This window comes from Globicephala melas, chromosome 7 (genome assembly GCF_963455315.2).
Source record: "Globicephala melas chromosome 7, mGloMel1.2, whole genome shotgun sequence".
NCBI classification, from domain to species: Eukaryota; Metazoa; Chordata; class Mammalia; order Artiodactyla; family Delphinidae; genus Globicephala; species Globicephala melas.
In genome coordinates, this window is record NC_083320.1 from 88946519 (window position 1) to 88967524 (window position 21006).

The window sequence follows — 21006 nt, forward strand, 5'->3', positions numbered from 1 at the left end:
CAGTAGTGGGATTGCTGGGTCATATGGTCGTTCTATTTTTAGTTTTTTAAGGAACCTCCATACTGTTCTCCATAGTGGCTGTACCAATTCACATTCCCACCAGCAATGCAAGAGTGTTCCCTTTTCTCCACACCCTCTCCAGCATTTATTGTTTCTAGACTTTTTGATGATGGCCATTCCGACTGGTGTGAGATGATATCTCATTGTAGTTTTGATGTGCATTTCTCTAATGATTAATGATGTTGAGCATTCTTTCATGTGTTTGTTGGCAGTCTGCATATCTTCTTTGGAGAAATGTCTATTTAGGTCTTCTGCCCATTTTTGGATGGGGTTGTTTGTTTTTTTGTTATTGAGCTGCATGAGCTGCTTGTAAATTTTGGAGATTAATCCTTTGTCAGTTGCTTCATTTGCAAATATTTTCTCCTATTCTGAGAGTTGTCTTTTGATCTTCTTTATGGTTTCCCTTGCTGCGCAAAACTTTTAAGTTTCATTAGGTCCCATTTGTTTATTTTTGTTTTTATTTCCATTTCTGTAGCAGGTGGGTCAAAAAGGATCTTGCTGTGATTTATGTCATAGTGTGTTCCGCCTATATTTTCCTCTAAGAGTTTGATAGTTTCTGGCCTTACATTTAGGTGTTTAATCCATTTTGAGCTTATTTTTGTGTATGGTGTTAGGGAGTGTTCTAATCTCATACTTTTACATGTACCTGTCCAGTTTTACCAGCACCATTTATTGAAGAGGCTGTCCTTTCTCCACTGTATATTCCTACCTCTTTTATCAAAGATAAGGTGACCATATGTGCATGGGTTTATCTCTGGGCTTTCTATCCTGTTCCATTGATCTATCTTTCTGTGTTTCTGCCAGTACCATATTGTTTTGATTACTGTAGCTTTGTAGTATAGTCTGAAGTCTGGGAGCCTGATTCCTCTAGCTCTGTTTTTCGTTCTCAAGATTGCTTTGGCTATTCGGGGTCTTTTGTGTTTCCATACAAATTGTGAAATTTTTTGTTCTAGTTCTGTGAAAAATGCCAGTGGTAGTTTGAATGGGATTGCATTGAATCTGCAGATTGTTTTTGGTAGTAGAGTCATTTTCACAATGTTGATTCTTCCAATCCAAGAACATGATAATCTCTCCATCTATTTGTATCATCTTTAATTTCTTTCATCAGTGTCTTATAATTTTCTGCATACAGGTCTTTTGTCTCCTTAGGTAGGTTTATTCCTAGGTATTTTATTCTTTTTGTTGCAATGGTAAATGGGAGTGTTTTCTTGATTTCACTTTCAGATTTTTCATCATTAGTGTATAGGAATGCCAGAGATTTCTGTGCATTAATTTTGTATCCTGCTACTTTACCAAATTCATTGTTTAGCTCTAGTAGTTTTCTGGTAGCATCTTTAGGATTCTCTATGTATAGTATCATGTCATCTGCAAACAGTGACAGCTTCACTTCTTCTTTTCTGATTTGGATTCCTTTTATTTCCTTTTCTTCTCTATTTGCTGTGGCTAAAACTTCCAAAACTATGTTGAATAATAGTGGTGAGAATGGTCAACCTTGCCTTGTTCCTGATCTTAGTGGAAATGATTTCAGTCTTTCACCATTGAGGACGATGTTGGCTGTGGGTTTGTCATATATGGCCTTCATTGTGTTGAGGAAAGTTCCCTCTATTCCTACTTTCTGCAGGGTTTTTATCATAAATGGGTGTTGAGTTTTGTCAAAAGCTTTCTCTGCATCTATTGAGATGATCATAAGGTTTTTCTCCTTCAGTTTGTTAATATGGTATATTATGTTGATTGACTTGCGTATATTGAAAAATCCTTGCATTCCTGGAATAAAAATCCCACTTGATCATGATGTATGATCCTTTTAATGTGCTGTTGGATTCTGTTTGCTAGTATTTTGTTGAGAATTTTTGCATCTATGTTCGTCAGTGATATTGGCCTGTAGTTTTCTTTCTTTGTGACATCCTTGTGTGGTTTTGGTTTGAGGATGATGGTGGCCTCGTAGAATGAGTTTGGGAGTGTTCCTCCCTCTGCTATATTTTGGAAGAGCTTGAGAAGGATAGGTGTTAGCTCTTCTCTAAATGTTTGATAGAATTCGCCTGTGAAGCCATCTGGTCCTGGGCTTTTGTTTGTTTTGTTTTGTTGATTAATGCTTTCTGTTTAACTGTAAAGAGAGAAAGAATGCAAACATTTAAAAAATACGCACAGAAAGAGTACTCTATTGCACAATTTTTATAAGAATAAATAATATTTCCTCACATCACCAATTTATATTTCTGTTATAAAATTAACTGTTTCTCTATGACTGCAAAAACTTTTTCCTGGTCATTCTGTTTTTAATGGGTCAGTCTGTCAGTTTCCAGATAGAATTGAATTATCTAGTAATTTTTAAAGTGTCTTTTCTTTTCAGAACAGCATAATTTTTAGTAAAGAAAATTAATACTATTTAAAATCTAAGTTTCTTTACACTCAGTAACATAGAAATGATATGAAATGGAAGGGAATTTATATTTGAGAAAACTTGATTCTATCATCTTATGATCAATATTTTTTAAAGAAAATATGATAGACATGAGTGTGATATCAGATTGTTTTGAAAAGTTAAAAATGAATACCTTTTAAAAAAAAGTTTGGACGTTATATGTTCCTAGTATTATACAGGAAAAAAAAATAAGGAAATGAGACACTAGATACTGAGCTGAGAATTAGAGGAATATGTGTTTTGCTGACTGGAATTAATTATGCTATATCCCTCTGTCTCTTTTTTGTTTTAAAATAAAGGAGGAAATATATGTAGAGCGGATGAGTTCCTTTGCAATAATTCCCTCTGCAAACTACATTTCTGGGTGTGTGATGGAGAAGATGACTGTGGAGACAACTCTGACGAAGCCCCTGACATGTGTGGTATGGCATTTCACGTGGCTCTAGATTGTACTCTCATCTCCTGATGTAGTGCGCCAGCGTGAATCGATGACGTGGTGAGGTGAACCACAAATTTTACCGTCCTGGGGTTAGGTAGATAAAGTATAGCCACAGATACAGCTTTTGGTCAGGTAATAAGAGATAGCCCTGCTCAAAGTTTATGACTTTATAGAGAGCCCTCCTAAATCTGAACTTGCACATGTCAGCAGTATTCAAAAGATAGATTATGGTCTGTCTAGGAGGATTTAGAGTAGTTGACCTTTTGTATTGAGTAAGGTTCATATAAGGACTTTGGCTTTATTCCCAATTGGTGTTATAGGCTAAAATAATTTTTTTGACAGATAAGCATGGAAAAAATGTGCATAATCAAATCATGTACTTCCACAAGTCACCCACTGCTGAGACTGTGGTTATTCAGAGAAGGGAAATAAATATACATAGAGATATACAGACATTATCTATCTATCTATCTATATCTATATCTATATATATCTTACAAATGTTAGGTGGAGAACCGCAATTAGGAGTTATTTAACATTTAAATCTGAAAATCTTAACAAAATTTATTTCTTCTTCAAATTCAAGTTACTTCTGACATTAGTCACAAGCGTGATTATGCAACCACGAACTATAAATATAAATGTGCGCCTTTAGATCACCAAATTAAATGATTTCCTGTATTTGGTAAACACTTTTTTTCTTCATCTCATTCTTTTGCTAATCTCAGCAAAAAAGGTAATTTAACTTTTAATTTAAAGAAAAATACTACTACTTTGGGTATAACTAAATAGCACATCAGGTGAATTAAAGAAAGCATAGCATGAGTGTATGTTCTTAAATTCTATGTTCTATTTGGTATATCAAATTAAACTAATTATTTTGATAGATGATGATATTGACTACAGATGTTACAGAAAAAAATCTGAAACAAGGAGTCAGCTTTATTTTAAACATGTTTTAAAATTTGAAAAAGACAGTAGTTAGAGAATTGATCTCTGTAGGTACAACTGATAAGTGATATAACTAAATTTCAATTTCAGTTCTTCTACATAATCTTACAAAGTGAACTCTAGAGAATGACCAGAGATAGTATTGTTTCTGAATCATAATAGTTGAAAAAATATGAGTTTACCAGTATCAAGCCAAAACCTACTATTTTTATAAACTATGTTTTTTCCTTCTATTCTCTATTCCACTTCAACACAAAACTATTGAGTGTAATAGGAAATGTTTGGAAACTAATTAACCACGTGGGGCTCCAGAGTCACCCCCCTCCCCAGAACCACTTCAAGGGCCAGGAAGTGATTCTCAGGGACATGCTGCATAGCTGCTGGAAAACTTGTAAAATACATCCAGCTTAATTCTGTGAATATTTTTGCGTTCCCCTCAGTCATCAGTATCAACACTGAGTCAAGCTATGATGTTCTGGAGACTGTGCTAAGTAATCGGGATTAAAAAAAACCTGAACAGAACATGGTTCTCTTTGACAAGGAGATCTTATTCTGGTTGGAAAATAATAATTTCCATAAATTATATTTTAAGCAATAGTAGAATTAAGTAAAGACAAGGCAGAGAGGGATAAGATGAACTCTGCCTGAAGGGGAATTCAGAAAGCTACAGTTTTGAAAGATCTAGGCTATAAGTCACCATAGGCATAGAGAACAGTGTGGGGAAAAGTATCATTCATTCATTTAATAAATATTTATTAAGGTAGAGACTGTGATTATTTGTGGTGATATAATGAGGAGAGAAACAGATATGGACCCAGACTTCACAGAGCTGAGAGTCTAGTGGAAGAGGGATATTAATGATCACAAAAATATATAGTTATAAACTATGATACATGCAATGAAGAAAAAGTATAATAAGTTATAAAAATATAGAACAGAAGGATTTTACTCAATCTTGGATTATAAGAAGTAACATTTGAGTTTGAGTCTGAGAAATTTATAGCTGCCAGGTAGGTGAAAGGGATGGAGTGAGAGTGGATGACACAACATTTTAGGCAAAGGAAACAAGATGTAGAAAGGCCCTGAGGTAGAGCGAACCATAGTTTACTAGAGAAGCTGAAAGACATGTGTGCTTGGAGAATACAGAGCAAGATAGATAATGGATGAAACTGAAGAGACAGGAGAGATACATGGAAACTTGTGAGTCTAGATAGGGATTTTTAGATTTAGCCTGAAAGCAATTAAAAGTACTATAGAATTTAAAATAGAGGAGGCACATAGTCATATTTATATTTCACAAATACTGGATAGAAATAGGCAAGAATAGTTAAGACAGTTGCAGAGCTCAAGGCAAGCTATGCGGGTAGCTTGGATTAAGATAATGACAGATCATGATGGCAAAGTATACACAGTTTGAATGTGATTTAAAAAGCAAAATGAATTGGATTAAATAATGGAGTAGTTATAGGAGGCAAGAGACAGGAAGTTGCCCAGTATAATTTGTAGGCTGTTTTCGCTTGCACATTTGAATAGATGGGGAACACAGGAAAAGGAACAGTTTTGCAAGTAAAGATTAGAAGTCTGGCTTGAGATGCATCTGAGGAGACATTCAAGTACTGATTTCAAGTAGGTGCTAGATATTCTAGAGCTTAAAGAGCTGGTCTAGAAATATAAATTTGAGAGTCAGCATAAAATGTAGTAGTAAATACTATGGAATTTGTAAGATTTAGCCTGGGAGGGAGTAAACATAAAAGGGGGGGATTAGGATAGAGTATTGAGGGCCACCAACATCTAGATAAATATGAACAGCCAGCAGAGACTCAGGTGAGTGATAACAAAAGGATAAGCAAAAAGAAAAAGGAAGTATAACAAGAGAAATACGAAGGTAATAAAATGTTTCAAGAAAGATGGGATAGTTCCTGAAGAAGCAGGGGAAATTAAGCTTCAGAGCAAGTGAAAAAATCAGTTTTAGATAAGGGTAGTGACCCCTTGAAATGAGTTGATAGACTATATGCAGATGCAGGTGGATGTACACATATTTAATGATATAATAACATTTTTTTAATCTTTTAATTTCCACTTTCTTATGTATAGTAAGGAAGCGTGTTCATATATAGAATGTGAAAGGTTGGTGTGGTAGGGAGATTCAAAAGGAATGCAGATTTGAATCATTACTGCAAAGAGTAAGAGTGACATTAGATATAGATAGATATAAATATATAGATATAAATGAATGATTTCCAAGTAGTGTTCAGGGCCTACCTGGCATTGATAAATATTCATATTTGTGATATCAATTGGTCTTGCAGTATGGTCATCTGCAACATTCCTGGGCTTCCCAGATGCAGACACTGGGATAGCAGATGGTTTCATTCATCTAAGTTTGGGATTCTGATAATTAAGATGAAAAAAGCAAAAGGGCCAGAGAATCCAGATTATTTGGACACAAGTGATTTTCTAAAAGTACTTAGAAGAATTTCCAACATATAAAGGTTATCAATAAATATCAAATAAGTAAATTAAAAATGGAATGTGGAATCTAATGTCAACAGAAATGGAAGTAAAGAGAAAAAGGCAATGGTAAATAAGGAAGAGTTAGACGTATCAATGGGCTAAAGTTTCAGGTAAAACTGAAAAAGCATCTTTAATGAGACTGGTTGAATTAAAAAGTTGGCTAACTGGAAATTGTTGTCAGAATTTTTGTTCAGACTTTTAAAATTAGTGGCTTTGTAAATGAAGCAATTGGAGGAAATAGCAAATCCGGCTGTGTCAGTGTTTCTTATCTGCGGGTAGCAGGAACTGTCATTGGCTGAATTAAGAAGATAATTTTGTTGAAATCCACCCATGTCCACAGCCTTCTAGAAGAATGGGTGGCCTAGGTGGATTAGAGTAAAAGGACATTGGGTATGAGAAAATCAGGAAGTTAAGTGGTGCAGTTATTGGCTAGTTTGCTCGTATGGATGTTGATGTCACCTAGGATGCTGGAATAATTTAGATGGAGAGAAATAGCTGTGAGGGATGGTGCTACAGTCTTCAGTGAATTGGGGAGGGGGTGATGTTTATAAGGTTAATGAGAAAATAGAGATAAGAAAAAAAATACAACCAAATGCCTGGTCCTCAAAATAACAGTTTTTGTTTTGAGTTTATTTTAAAAAAATAGAATATGAATATATAGTAACAAAGTTCTGGAAGCCATAGTAGGAAATTATTATGTCTTCAAATATGAGATAACATGAGGTTTGAGCAATTTAAGAGACATTCCAAAAAACCTGAAGAGGAGGAACTCTGCTTAGAGTGAAAAACAGATTTTAATTAAAATAAGGAAGGTGGCAAGAAGGAATATGGCATATTTAAGGAGCTAATAAAGAGTGACAAGGGATGAGTCTGTAGGAGTGGCATGGACAAGATAATGATAAGTCTATTATGCCATGTAAAGTATCTTAAATTTTATTCTGGAAGTGATGAATAGCTATGGAAGAAATGATCAGATTGCTGTTCTGGTGGCTTTGGGAGGATTTTAGGTTGGGCAATGAAACTGAGACATTAAGGATTCTATGACAGTCATCTCTGTAAGAAATAATAAATAGCTGAGCTGTTGGAGTTGTAACTGGTATGCATGGAGATAAGAAGGCAAATTTGGGACAATACCAACTGCACTTGTTGACTAATAAGAGTTGAAGCATAGTGAGAGGATGCATTTAGAATAATCCCAAACTTGTGGCTATTATGTGCCACAAACTGAACTATGGAAATAAGACAGAGCTTGTTTGAGGAGAAGGAGGTCAAGGGAAGATGATGAAGAATTGAGCTTTGAACTTGTTGAATTTTAACTTCCCAAGGGAACGTCCTATAATTAACTATGAGATGCTAGAATTAGATAGCAAATTGAAAGTCTTCAGAATATAGTGTCAAGTAAATCCATGAGAATATCTAAGCAGAGAATTCAAGAGTGAGAACATCAGGGGACCAATGATAGCACCGTGCAGTATTCCACATATGAGATTGGGAAGACATTAGAGATGCTTCCTACTTTAGGGGTAGAAGTCTTCAGATTCGATAGTGATGGAAAGGACAAGTGTAAAATTCCCTGGCTTTAATTGTTTATTTAAGTCTCATACACACACACACACACACACACACACACACACACACACACACACACATTAAAAATGAATAAGTAAGATCACCTTATTTGCCTTAAATACATATCGGCCCATTTGTTTATGGAGACAGAGAGTAAGAAACACAGTTATAGTTTTGTTGGGATTTTTTTTTTTTTTTTTGCTGAATGACCTATTTTCAATTTTGGATCCATAACGTATGCTTGCTCAAGCTCTATTCTGTGTGAAATTGCTCTCTCAGATAGCTGTGTCCTGCCATGTTGTATAAACCATAGGCATAAATTAATTTGGTACACTAAGGGAAGTCAGCTAAGATAAAGCATTTGGAAATAAAACCATGACGTTTGGCTTTTTTTCTTACTTCATTCAACATTTCAGCTATGCACTCTTTTCTGTTGTTAATATAAATAACTAGGATCATACCTTCTATTATCACACATTTTTCTAGTATCTACATGTAAGCACTTCCCACAACAAAAGATATTCAGAAAAGCTAGATTATGGATTTGAAAAGGAAGAAAATAAAAGGAAGACAAAAGAAGGATGGTTCTTCATAAGTCAGTGTACCCAAAGGAGCTGCTTTGTTTTTTCTTTTTTTTTCAGAAAAATTTCTTTGCCCACCCACAAGACCGCACAGATGCAGAAATAACAGAATATGCCTGCAGCCTGAGCAAATGTGCAATGGGGTTGATGACTGTGGGGACAACTCAGATGAAGATCCCTGTGGTGGTAAATCTTTTTAATGTGAAATAATTGATTCAGTGACAGCTACAGATAATACAATGATTTTAGGGCTTAAAAAATTAAAAAAATATATTTTAATCCACTAACATTTGATTTGCATAGTAGAGCTGTGCAACTTTATCTGCTCCCTCCAGGTCTGTAAATCTCCATTGGTTATAGGTACTTTATTCTAGAAAGTACTGCATGAGAGAAACAATATAGTGGTTTAAAATATTCTGTTAAACAACTTCTTGGGGGAAAAGTGTTTATATAGATTGTATGTATGCGTACACAGTCCCTTTTTCACAATTCAGAAATTAAAACTCAAAAAACCAAAAGCTTTACTAAAATATGCAGCAAAACCATTTGGTGACAGACCCTGACTTGAACTGGTCTGAGGTAGTTTATATTACTTTTTTAAAAAAAAATCTCACTTAGGATGAATATTCAGAAATTTTCCTGTGGAAATATAGTGTCATTTATTATAGGGTAAATACAGTGTTATTTTTCTAAGAATCAAAAATTTCAGAATGTTTTTTCATTTAGCCCCAATAGCTTCAAATAAAGGATTATGGATCTATGTTTTTCATAGTGTTTAGCAAAATCTTGAACCTGTTATAGACTCAGTAAATTTGTTTTGATTCTGTGAAGTGCTGATCATTTTTTAAATAACTCTATAGGTAAGCTTACATATAAAGCAAGACCTTGTAAAAAAGATGAGTTTGCTTGCAGTAATAAAAAATGTATCCCTATGGACCTCCAGTGCGATCAGCTTGATGACTGTGGAGATGGTTCAGACGAACAAGCCTGCAGAATAAGTGAGTTTGTTTCCTGTTAAAATGCAGCAACACACAAGTTCAATTTCTGCTTCAACATGACTAAAATTTTCTTTACTGCTGTGAGAAAAGATTGCTCTTCCAAAAAAGATTGCTCTTGTCTTTAGACCTTTGCCAAAGTAACCTTAGAATATCATTTTAATTAATTTAAAGTATGAGGTAGGAAAGGTTGATTTTACAATATCAAATATGAGTATTTGATAACATAACAAATATGAGTATATTTGTTAAAGCTGAAACTTTATCCAAATACAGACCTTGATATCAGCAAAGAAATCTATATTCCTTAATATTTTATTTATAAAATATAAATATAATAGTTTCTGAATTTTACAGTGATATTCATTTGAATGATGGTAAAGGTCTTAATAATTTGTTTAATGTTTTAAAATCTTAATCCATTGCTGAGTCATTCTCAAAGACGACATCATTATTTTATTCAGTTAGAGTGCTATGATACTTAAGTTATGAGACCTTGATTGTGAATAATTTTGTGTATAATGTTTGATATCTGATTTTTCCATATTGGGAAAACTAATTAAACTTACGACCTTAAATTCATATTGCTTGTAAAAGTCACAAAATAGTTCCAGTTCTTGAGTCTTTTATTTTGTTCTCATTTATACATAAGTTGTTCCTCACTGGATGTTGAAGCAGTATCCACCAGGATATGGCCATGTATATCTCAATCGTGGTGTATATAATTCCACTGGTGTATTTTAATTAATTACAAAATAGTCAAGAATCAGTGGGAATTAACATTATATTTCTGATAATTAAGGTTTTCATATTTCTCATGTAATTAGATTTAAGTAAAATAGAGCTAATTCAATGTTACCCCTATAATAATGTCCCTCTCTTTTATTTGCACTCTAAAATATTTTCCTGAATTGGAGATAAAGCAATGAAGTTGCAACTACCATGCTGGAAACTACAAATAACACATAGTCTGTCCTAACTTGTATTGCAGTCCATGTCCATTGGAGCATATTACAACTCAAATGCTGCTCCCTGTATGTGTTTAGGAACTGATAATTTAACCTCTTGCTTGAGTAACATGGTAGTACCCTTGACTGAGTTCCTGAATACTAAGTTTAAGTTAGCAAGAGATGCCTACATCTCTAGGTAGCTTCTAGGGAATGTTTTGGTTCTTAGAGAAGAATGTGACTCTTGTACATTGTATCATGGTAAAGATAGACTGTCATTAGAGCCATTGGTTCTCGAATTCCTTTTGGAAAGTAGTATAGCTCAATCACAGCTGTAAATATCAGCTGTTGGCAGCTTGGTCTAAACTATCCCTAATGTGATTGATTTTGGTTTTTATCTGCTTCTATACCTTTATAATAAATGAGGACTTATATGGGGAGAAGACCATAACCTTATAAATTCAAAAAGAGTTATCTATGGAATAATAAATGTAATTTTAAATTAAGAAAAATAGTAAACTCCCACTCAGGAATTAGAATTATATCAGTTTTGATCATATTTTTAAATCCTAGCTCCCGCTGAATATACCTGTGAAGATAATGTGAATCCATGTGGAGATGATGCATATTGTAATCAAATAAAAACATCTGTTTTCTGTCGCTGTAAGCCTGGATTTCAGAGAAACATGAAAAACAGACAGTGTGAAGGTATAGTACATTTCCTCAACAGCTTGCTCTTAAATCTTTAGGTTAGAAAAGACTCCCAAAGCTGCTAAATTGTGAGATGACAGGGGACTGATTTTCATCAGAATGGTGCATATCTACGGGATACCCTTTTACTTATGGGGTCAAGAGACTGTTTGCACTGCTAAGCTAACCGTTGCTGAGGCTTACAAAGCCTTTCGTATAGTAGATTCAGACCTGCAGGAATTTCTATTGTATTGTTACAATTGTGTTTTGAAATGCAAATAACGAAATTGCTGGTTCAGAAACTGTTGAAGAATTAGAGGCCTTCACGAAAGAACATGTTTATGATCCCACACTTCTCTTGAGTTGTGGCATTTGCAATACTGCAATAGGTAATTCACTTTTAGAGAATTGTGGGCTTTTGTCCTAACACCACGTCTTAAACAGTGCTTTATATTATCAAGAGTGTCTCCTAAAATTCAAAGACAGGATTTAAATAAATCTCTGTCAGCTTACTTGTGATCATTTAAAAACTGAGCATGTAAGGGAGCCAGAATCTCATAGTAAGTTATATGTAAATATAATTTACACCAGGTCTTTAACTACAGAGCCATGAAATAAAGACCTATATGCACTTTCTGCCAGTTTCTCCATTAATATTGATATTATTGTGGTTAGAGCCAAACCTAAATTATCCAAGTCTGGCTTATCCAGGGCAAATTCAACTCGTAAAATGCTTTCACCTACAAGCTCTCTTCTTGATTGTCTCCTTGTGTTATTCTTGGGTAAATAAAAGCGATTTTTATTTTGTGTCAATCAAAATGGAATTATTGAAATTAATTATACTCATCCAAAGGGGAAATAATTGTAATCACATCATATATATGAACATTTTGGGTTATATACTTGTTTAGATCATTCATGCCATTTTATTTCTTCATTAACGTGGAAAACTGAAAACTGACAACTTAAGTTTCTCTATTTTAATAAAAAAGCGAATTATTTCTCGACTAGATTATTTCTTCTTTCGAGAAATACTTTTTTGATAGCTGAGAGCTGATACCATGTATTTTACTTATCCCTGGTATAGCATTTGTCAACAAGTAAATTCAGTTTTGTCTCTTTAGCCTACACTTCAATTAAACGCAGAATTGCACTCCTGAGAGTACGTAAGTTCACTTTGGGCAAAGTATCATAGTAGAGACAATAGAATCAAGAAGCCTGAGTTTAAGCCTTGGCACTGTCACTTACAAATGTTACTGGGAAAGTCCTCATCTCTACCACTGAGGCTTTGGAACACTGTTGAGTGCTAACAAGAGAAAATTACTATTGCTGTGCTTATCCTTAAATTCCTCTAATTCAAGAGGAGGATTAATCTCACAGATTTATTATGTAATTAGGGCAACTATAAGTGATAAAGGGGGCAGAGGAATTTATGCTGATTGAAAGCAGAAGTAGAGGAGGTAGATAATTCACCAGAATCACCTGACCTCAATCCTGGCCCTGCTTAAAACTTTAAAATTTGAGGCATGTGCTAAGCCATAGAATATTGCCTAAGATTTATTTATTACTTATGATTTATATATATTTATTTTTATGTAGGCATTCAAGATTTTGTTGTTGTTTGTTCACTTGGCCCTTCTTGTTACATAGCCACTTTGTATACATGAAGCCAGAAGTGTGTTAGAGGTGTATCCATATCTTCATTCTTTGCCAGGAATTGTGCAAAATGTTGACAATAAAAAAATGAATAAATACTAATTTATGGTCCCAAGGGACTGACAGTCAAGTAGGGGATATGAATATGTGACCACATACATGAAATACCATATGAACTATATTTCATATGTGTGGCATAAGATAGAAATTCCAAGAGAGCAAAAAGTGGAGAATCTAGGAGATAGATAACCATTACTGTATATTGGTGAAGACCAAGGAAGGCTTCACTTCAGGTGAATCTTGAGAGATGAGTAGAAATTTTCTGTGTAAAAAGCAAGGGCATTACAGGACACAGGAATATCATATGATATGTGCAAAGGTATGGCGGCAGGTAATCAGAAAACTCAACCTTTATTTGAGTGAATGAAAATACTAGGGAAGTTTGAAATGGATATTTCAACGTGTTAAGTGGATTAACAAGCAATGCACAAACAATTGATGAGTCATTATAGTGAAACTTGTGAAAAAATTGTTATGGCCGGAAAATATTACATAGAAAGTCACAGACTTAACAGTTTGAAAAGAAAATGAAAGAAATAGGAATAATAAGTTGAAGGACACAAAATACATGTCTTTTTTGAAAAGTGGAAAGAATGACAGTACTAATTGGGGTTATGATGGTGCTATTTTGAGCTCTTCTTTTCTAGACCTTAATGAATGTTTGGTGTTTGGCACGTGTTCCCACCAATGTGTAAACATGGAAGGATCCTATAAATGTGTGTGCGACCAGAATTTTCAAGAAAGAAATAACACCTGCATAGCAAAAGGTAAGGATATATAACCATTACTTTAAATGTTATTATAATTTGCTGTAAACATTTTATGGGAAAAAAATGTTTCATATTGCATTTTCGCAATGGCTTAATGCCTGAAAATATAAAATAAATCTCTTTTTAATACTGGTTAAATTGTCCAATTTATTTATTATCATTCTTAATATAATCTGGGAAGGTTTATAAACATGGCTGTCAAATACCTGGCTACTATTAAAATCACTTTTGTGTTTGAAACAATTTACCAGGAGGTAAAATTTAAAAGTCAATGTGATAGAATATGAAGTATCTTTCTTTATGGCCTGCTCTCAGTGTACTTGAGGAAACATTATACCACTAGGATAAAAATAACGAGTTAAATTAAATGTTAGCATTATAAGGAGAATGGAATTTTGAGTAAGAACTTAAAGGTTTTAAAATAAAATTATGTCTTCAAATTCAGACCTCCTCTACTTATGAATATCATTTTTAAAAAATTAAATTACAGATATATATTTGGGGCTTCTTAGATATGGCTTTTAATGCTTTTATGTTTTTACTAAATAATATTGTAATTTAAATATTGTTAGCTACAGGGCATGATTAACAATGTTAATAAGACAGTTATTACAAGAGGAAAGCAACATGATATAGTGAATCAAGCAAGAATGGGCTATGGAATTAGACAGACTTGTATTTGAATCCCAGCATTGCACCTGATTGTGTGGCCTCGGGGAAGTTAAACTCTCTGAGCCTCAGTTCCTCATCTGTAAAATGGGAGGCCTAATCCTTACTTTCCATGGTTGTTGTAAGAGGAGATAAATTGTCAAGGACTTAATACATCTCCTGTCACATAGTAACCATTTACTAAGTGAGAGCTATTGAGCCTATAGAGCTGAACTACAACTCGTGTATTATTTTTTTTTTAATTTGCAGATATTATATATGCAATTCAGTCTTTCTTTACGGTTTCATTAATATTTTAGTTACTATTTTCAGGATTGTCTTTAGGGTTTTACTTGTCTCAGTATGCAGATTACATCAGTATTGTATTGTAGGTGTCAAAATTTCAGGCTACATGGTTCCAGTTAGCAAGATTCTAGAAAATACTGAGATTATGGCATGTTAATATAATAAACACTGATTTTTATAAAATAAAAATAAAAGAACATTTGACATATATGAATATTGGAAGAAGAAGACTCTTCATCTTGTAATTTTTATTTCTTAGCCTAAGGTAATGATCACTCAGGTGCATAAACTAAATGCTCAGGAATGTCTGAGGCTTAGTGAGTATATAACATGGTATTTGAATATTCAGATCCAAAGCATTAAAACATAAGGTATTGTGACTTACCAAATAGAAATCCCTTTTCATAAAAAGGATATCTACTACAAATACCTAATTTCTAGCCATAAGGTAAGCTTTGACCTAAGAAAACCTCCATTAATAACTCTTAGAAATGTTTAGTTAAGTGTGTTTTAGAAATGTCATGAAGAGGAAAAGATGGTATGAAGCCGGTTTATTTTTATTGAGCAAGAAACTGTGTTAAGAATAACAATTCAAGTTAATTTAAAAGTACATTCGTTGCTTTTACATTAGTTGAATTTTATTTTATTTTTGTATTTTATTATAATAATCTCCAGGCTCTGAAGATCAAGTTCTCTACATTGCTAATGACACTGATATCCTGGGTTTTATATATCCATTCAACTACAGTGGCGATCATCAACAAATTTCTCATTTTGAACATAATTCAAGGATAACAGGGATGGATGTATATTATCAGAGAGATATGATTATTTGGAGTACTCAGTTTAATCCAGGCGGAATTTTCTACAAAAAGATACATGGCAGAGAAAAAAGGCAAGCAAACAGTGGCTTGATTGTAAGTAAATAAAACTGAATATTTGAAGGCTCACACCTTCTCCCACTTCCCTGTTTTTTTAATCTGTCAATCACAGTATCTGATTATAAGAGGTAATTAATATATTCAGTGATTCCTCCCAGTATTCTCCCTGTATAGAAATAGAACATTTCCCTACTCCTTTATTCTCATAGCTGGGTACAATTCATTTTAATTGCATGATATTATGTGTTTCTTTTAATACATTTTCTGTAGTTACATAAGAATGGTAATTAATAATACCTAAAATTTCTAGAACTTTTTGTATTTTATAGTATTTAATAATATATTATGAACATGAGGGTTTTTTTCATCATGAGATCATATTGGGAACCATCACTTTGTTTTTACATTAGAAAATAAACTCAAAAATATACAGGGTAAATTGTTTCATTTTTAACAATATGAGAAATATAGTTCTCTTCTAGGGCAAGAGATCAATTCGATAGTGTAATCATTTCTTCTGACTCCTAATAACTATATTTCAGGGAACATCCAAAATAGAGCAATATTGTTTACTGGTGTATGACGGACACATTGATTATCATGGTTATTCCTTTTGAGAAAAATAAACTAGAACATTTGTTTAGACTTGTGGTTGTAGGTTATCCTTTTTGTTTTAGGGCATGTCAATTTATTATGTATTTTATATTTTGAAGCAAATTGACAGAGAAATAACAGATAAAGACTTATTTTGGGGGGGCCTGGCCCATTCCCATACAACCAAAGAGTCAAATACTATCACAGTAGGATTAACTTACTTTAATCCTACTAAATAATTAAAGCTTTGTATTTGAAACAAATCAGACACACCTATCTGGAAGTCTTCACTACCTTTTTCAGAGGTATCTACCGTAAATATTTGAACTCCGTGAATATCATTTGATGGAAATCTGGAACACTATTTTTTATCAGTAGTAGGTGTCAATAAGCTGGCTTTAAAAGAAGCTATATTATTAGCTTTTAAATTCAGTTTAGATTAAATTAACTGTGAGTAAAAATCCATATATATCAGAGTTGTTTCTTTAACTCCTCCTTCCCCAAACCCAGTGTTATACAAAGCTTTAGTTCTATTAAGGGTAGTTCTAGGACAGAGCCAAGAACTTCGGTGGATCACTCTGCCCTCCTTCACTCACATATCATCTCCTTCCAATCAGACCAAAAGACTGACTCAGTCTTGACTAGCTTTAGCTTTCTTTATCTTTAAAACAGAAGTTTGCTTTGCAAAAACATTGTTCCTATGGTACAGTTTCATGTATTAACGAAGTGATAAAGAGTATATATTGTGAAATTACACTGACTGGGTTTTAATCTTGTTCCTGTTGCTTACTAGCTTCTTAGCTTCTCTGTACTCTCCATTTCATGAGGTTTTAGTGAGGAATACACGTGTGCACACACACACACTATATTTATATTAGCATTAATAGTTCTTGGCACATAAGTACTGTATAGATTAACAGAATGATATAATAATGATGGTGATGATGTTGATCTGATGACTGGCAAAATTTTCTTCCTTATAATGCATATTCTCACATTAAAAATTAATTGCAAATTACTCTTGCCTGAATTTGATAGTTGCTAAAAATATATCTTTATTTTTCATATAATTTTCAGTAAAAATGATTTGATAATTTTTTAGCTTTGTCCTTGGGGAGATGGATAAATACAATCAGTAGCCTCTAGCAAACTGTTTATTGTAGGCCACGAGCCAAACTTGTTTAATAGCTAAATATTTATTCTTATGTACTCAAATATATAAATGGATCAATATATATTTTACATATTTTAATTTTTAATTTTATTAATGTGGTATAGAGTCTTTCGTCATCAATGCAAAGTTATTGATTAGCCTTTTTCTAATAGGATTTGAAACATCATTAGTCTTTTAATGGTAGTAATAAGATGTATTGTGTAATCTAGACTTTCTATTTGTTTTTCACTCTCTTCTTAGACCTACCGATGACTAACAGTATTCAATAGGAAGAAAAGTGGGTAACAGTAGGGTACATTTTCTAGAAGCCCATCATAGCTAACTAAATGTCATGATTATAAGGTTGGAACCTCTGAGCCATGAATTTTAGCACCATGTTCTAAACCATTAAGCATTCCATAGAAATTCCAACCAGTGCATTATATATATGTATAAAAATACCTAAGGCTACACTGATAAGGGCAATTATTTAACTTTGCTTCCTAAACCTTTTTGTAATCCTGATATCTCAATATTATAAATATGGAATAAATCCATTCTCATCACCTTAAGTTAATGAGCAATGTGCATTCTAGAATGATTAAATGACTTATCTATGGCCATGAAGCTATAATGTGACACAGTTTAGACTTTAACTTGAGATACTTGCTACATCTCTGAGCCTCAACATACTCACCTGAACGCTAACTACTTTATTGAAGTAGAAAATTTCTAAAGTCCCTTCCAGATAGTAAATATGTATGATTTCCCCAAAAATTGTGACATAGTTTATGTCTATTCAGTTATTACCTGGACAATTTGTATTTATTTCTTTGAAATCCATCTTGTATATAAAGAATTGATTTTCTACCCTTATGAATTTCCCTGCAATGTATTATATTTGCTCCTTTAACAGCCACCAGATAGTCATCCATTAGTTTAATGAACATGCACTCTATTTCATCTTCTAAGTTTTGGCACAATTATTAAATGATACTGACCGGAGAATTCCCCGCTCCTCAGAAAACAAAACTTAAGATTTTTCCCTACACTGAATATGGTGCATTGATTTCTATCTCTGAATCAATAGGTAAAAGAAAGAAAAATATACAAATCGAACTATGGATACTTTAGTTATAACCCTATTATCAGTGAAGCAAATGGAAGGAGTTATCCATGTGATAGCAGGATATCTTGGAAGCATATTCACAGATACTGAAAACACTGGAATATTTTCATTTCAGCAAAGAGCAGAAAATATGTTATATCAGAAATCAGAATATTGCTCAGACAGCTAAATATTAACTGAAGTCCATTCTAAAGGAAGATAGTTTTTAACATGATATTTTTTTAGAAATAAGGAAGGGAATTCTCTTCTGTAATCTGTGAAAATGGTTGGAATAGTAATTAGGATTGCAAATTTAAATTTCAAATGCAGACTAAGTTATTTATAGGTAGAATTACTTATGATTTTCTAACCCCCTGAGCTATACAAAATGGATAGATTTTTCCTTTAAGAAAATTAATTTAAAACTTAAAAGACTGGCATAATTCAATTGATATGTAAAGCATAATGAGAATTTTAGTAGTTACAACAGAATATGATAGTGTTATACAACAATTGTACATACTTTCTGGCCATTTATCATTTCTAGTATGAAATGCTAGATGCATGATGGCAAGCACTATAAAGTAGGTCAATGCTTAGAAAAATGAAAATGACTTTAAATATACAGATTAGATTTTTACAGTTAAATAGCTGAATATTCCTGAGCAAAACAAATCGTTCCTCTGATCTACCTGGTTTTAAGAAGTGAATATGAGATACCATTTTTGGCATATTCTCCATTATGCAAAAGAGAATGTTCAGTATAAATTTACTTATAATTTTATTCATTAATAATCATAACTTTTTCTCAAAAAATTTGATTAGACTATTTTTCCTGAAAAGCTTTAACAAAATATTCAACTGTTTTCTTTAATAGGTTTCAATTTTGAATTGGAATCCTAGCTATAAACCTCATACCCAACATATGGGTCTGTGTGTACATCTCATACACACGTATACACACACACACACACACACACACATAAACATAAATTTATAGGTATGTCTATGAACCCATACATGTGTGTGTGTGTGTGTGTGTGTGTGTGTGTACACATTTTAGCAAAAACTTCAAAGTCTTGTTTTAGGATGTTTGGGTAGTGGTAAAAATTGATAGTTTATTTTCAAAAATTTTTTTCTTCATAATTATAAATTTATGACAACCATTAAACTCTAAATTGAAACTGTCTATACTTCCTTAGCAAGAATACTTTTAAAACTATCTAAGTTTATTCAAACCAGTCAACAGCTAAAATCATTTATTACAATTACTTTGGAAGAGATCTAAAACTATCAGATATTACACTATTACCATTTTGTGGCTTGACTGTTGTTGACTGCATAAGACAGTCACTCAGTAATACATACTGATTAGAGTTAATGGTTCTGAAACAGCTGTGATCAATATTCAAAATTTACTGAACATAAATCTTATAAGACCATATAAAACATATGATTATATAATTAATAATACTGATTAAGTTATTGATCAGATTGTATAGCATTTTAAGGTGAACCAGTCAAGTTTTATTCAATCATACCCATAGCTTTATTTAAAGAGTTCTGTTTGTTTGGTTTGGTGTTGGGTTCTTAGGATACAATAAAGATAATAGAATCTTGTCCTCATGAAGTTTATATTCTGTGGAACGAAGACAAAGTAAAGTAAACTAATAAATAAATAAATACAAAAAAATGTCCGGTTTTGAAAAGTGTATTGAGGGGAATAAAAACTGGACTTAGAGAGAAAAAATTAAACTTTATAGGTTTTGAGTAAGATGATCAATAAAGGCACATTTGAAGAAAGGAGATTTTGAGCTAAGACCTAAGAGATGAGAAGGAAGTAATGCCATCTTATTTATATCTAAGACAACTATTTCACTTTTTATGTGGAGAATGGATCTGGTGGGAGAAAAGACTGGAACAGAAGGAGACCACATAGGAGGACTATGCTCCCAATTAGAAATGGTGGTATGTTGCACTATTGTAGTCTCAGTGAAATGGAGGGTAGTGAGTAGAATTTTAAGGGAAAATGTTTGCAAATAAAATAAATGTGAAAAATGAGGACAGGAAGGACTGCAGACTGACACCTGTGTTTCCAGATTCTATAATTTGATGGATACTGAAAATGGTAAACTGTGGGTTCAGTTTTAGTCATGTTAAGTCAGATACCTGTAAGAGATCCAAGCGAGATGTCAGTTAGTCAGTGATGTATTCAAGGCTTTATCTTAAATCTCTGGACTGGAGATTTACATTAAAGAATAGAAAAATAGAGGAGACATCTACAACCATGAAGCCAGGTTAGATTACCAAGGGAAGTAAAGAGGGGACTGGAACGAAGCTCTGAGGCTAGATTAAAATGATGACAAAGAGTGCCCAGTGCATTAGGAGAAAACTAGAATGTAGAGTCACAAAAACTAAGAGAAGAAAGTGTTTTGAAAAAGAATTTGGAGTTATATTTCTAGAGTACTGCCGAAAGATCAAGTAAAGGAAGATAAAGAAGTGTTCAATAAATTTGGAGACAAAAATTCATTAAAAGACCTTGACAAATGCTTAGAGTCATGGAGGAAGCAGACATCAGAGAGCACTTAGTGGTTCTACAATCAGTGGTTCTCCACTGGGGATGATCTTTCACCCCAGGGGACATTTGGTAATGTCTGAAGAT

General features: G+C 33.2%; 1 protein-coding gene across 1 annotated transcript in view; it reads left to right on the top strand.

The window, feature by feature from the left end:
• Positions 1–21006, top strand: part of LRP1B (LDL receptor related protein 1B) — a 1792829-nt gene that overhangs the window by 1643992 nt on the left and 127831 nt on the right. Inside the window, exons 72-77 of the mRNA XM_030883038.2 lie at positions 2782–2904; positions 8597–8722; positions 9397–9534; positions 11052–11186; positions 13532–13651; positions 15284–15525. Of these exons, the coding sequence (XP_030738898.2) occupies positions 2782–2904; positions 8597–8722; positions 9397–9534; positions 11052–11186; positions 13532–13651; positions 15284–15525 (884 nt within the window). The remainder of the gene's footprint in view (positions 1–2781; positions 2905–8596; positions 8723–9396; positions 9535–11051; positions 11187–13531; positions 13652–15283; positions 15526–21006) is intronic.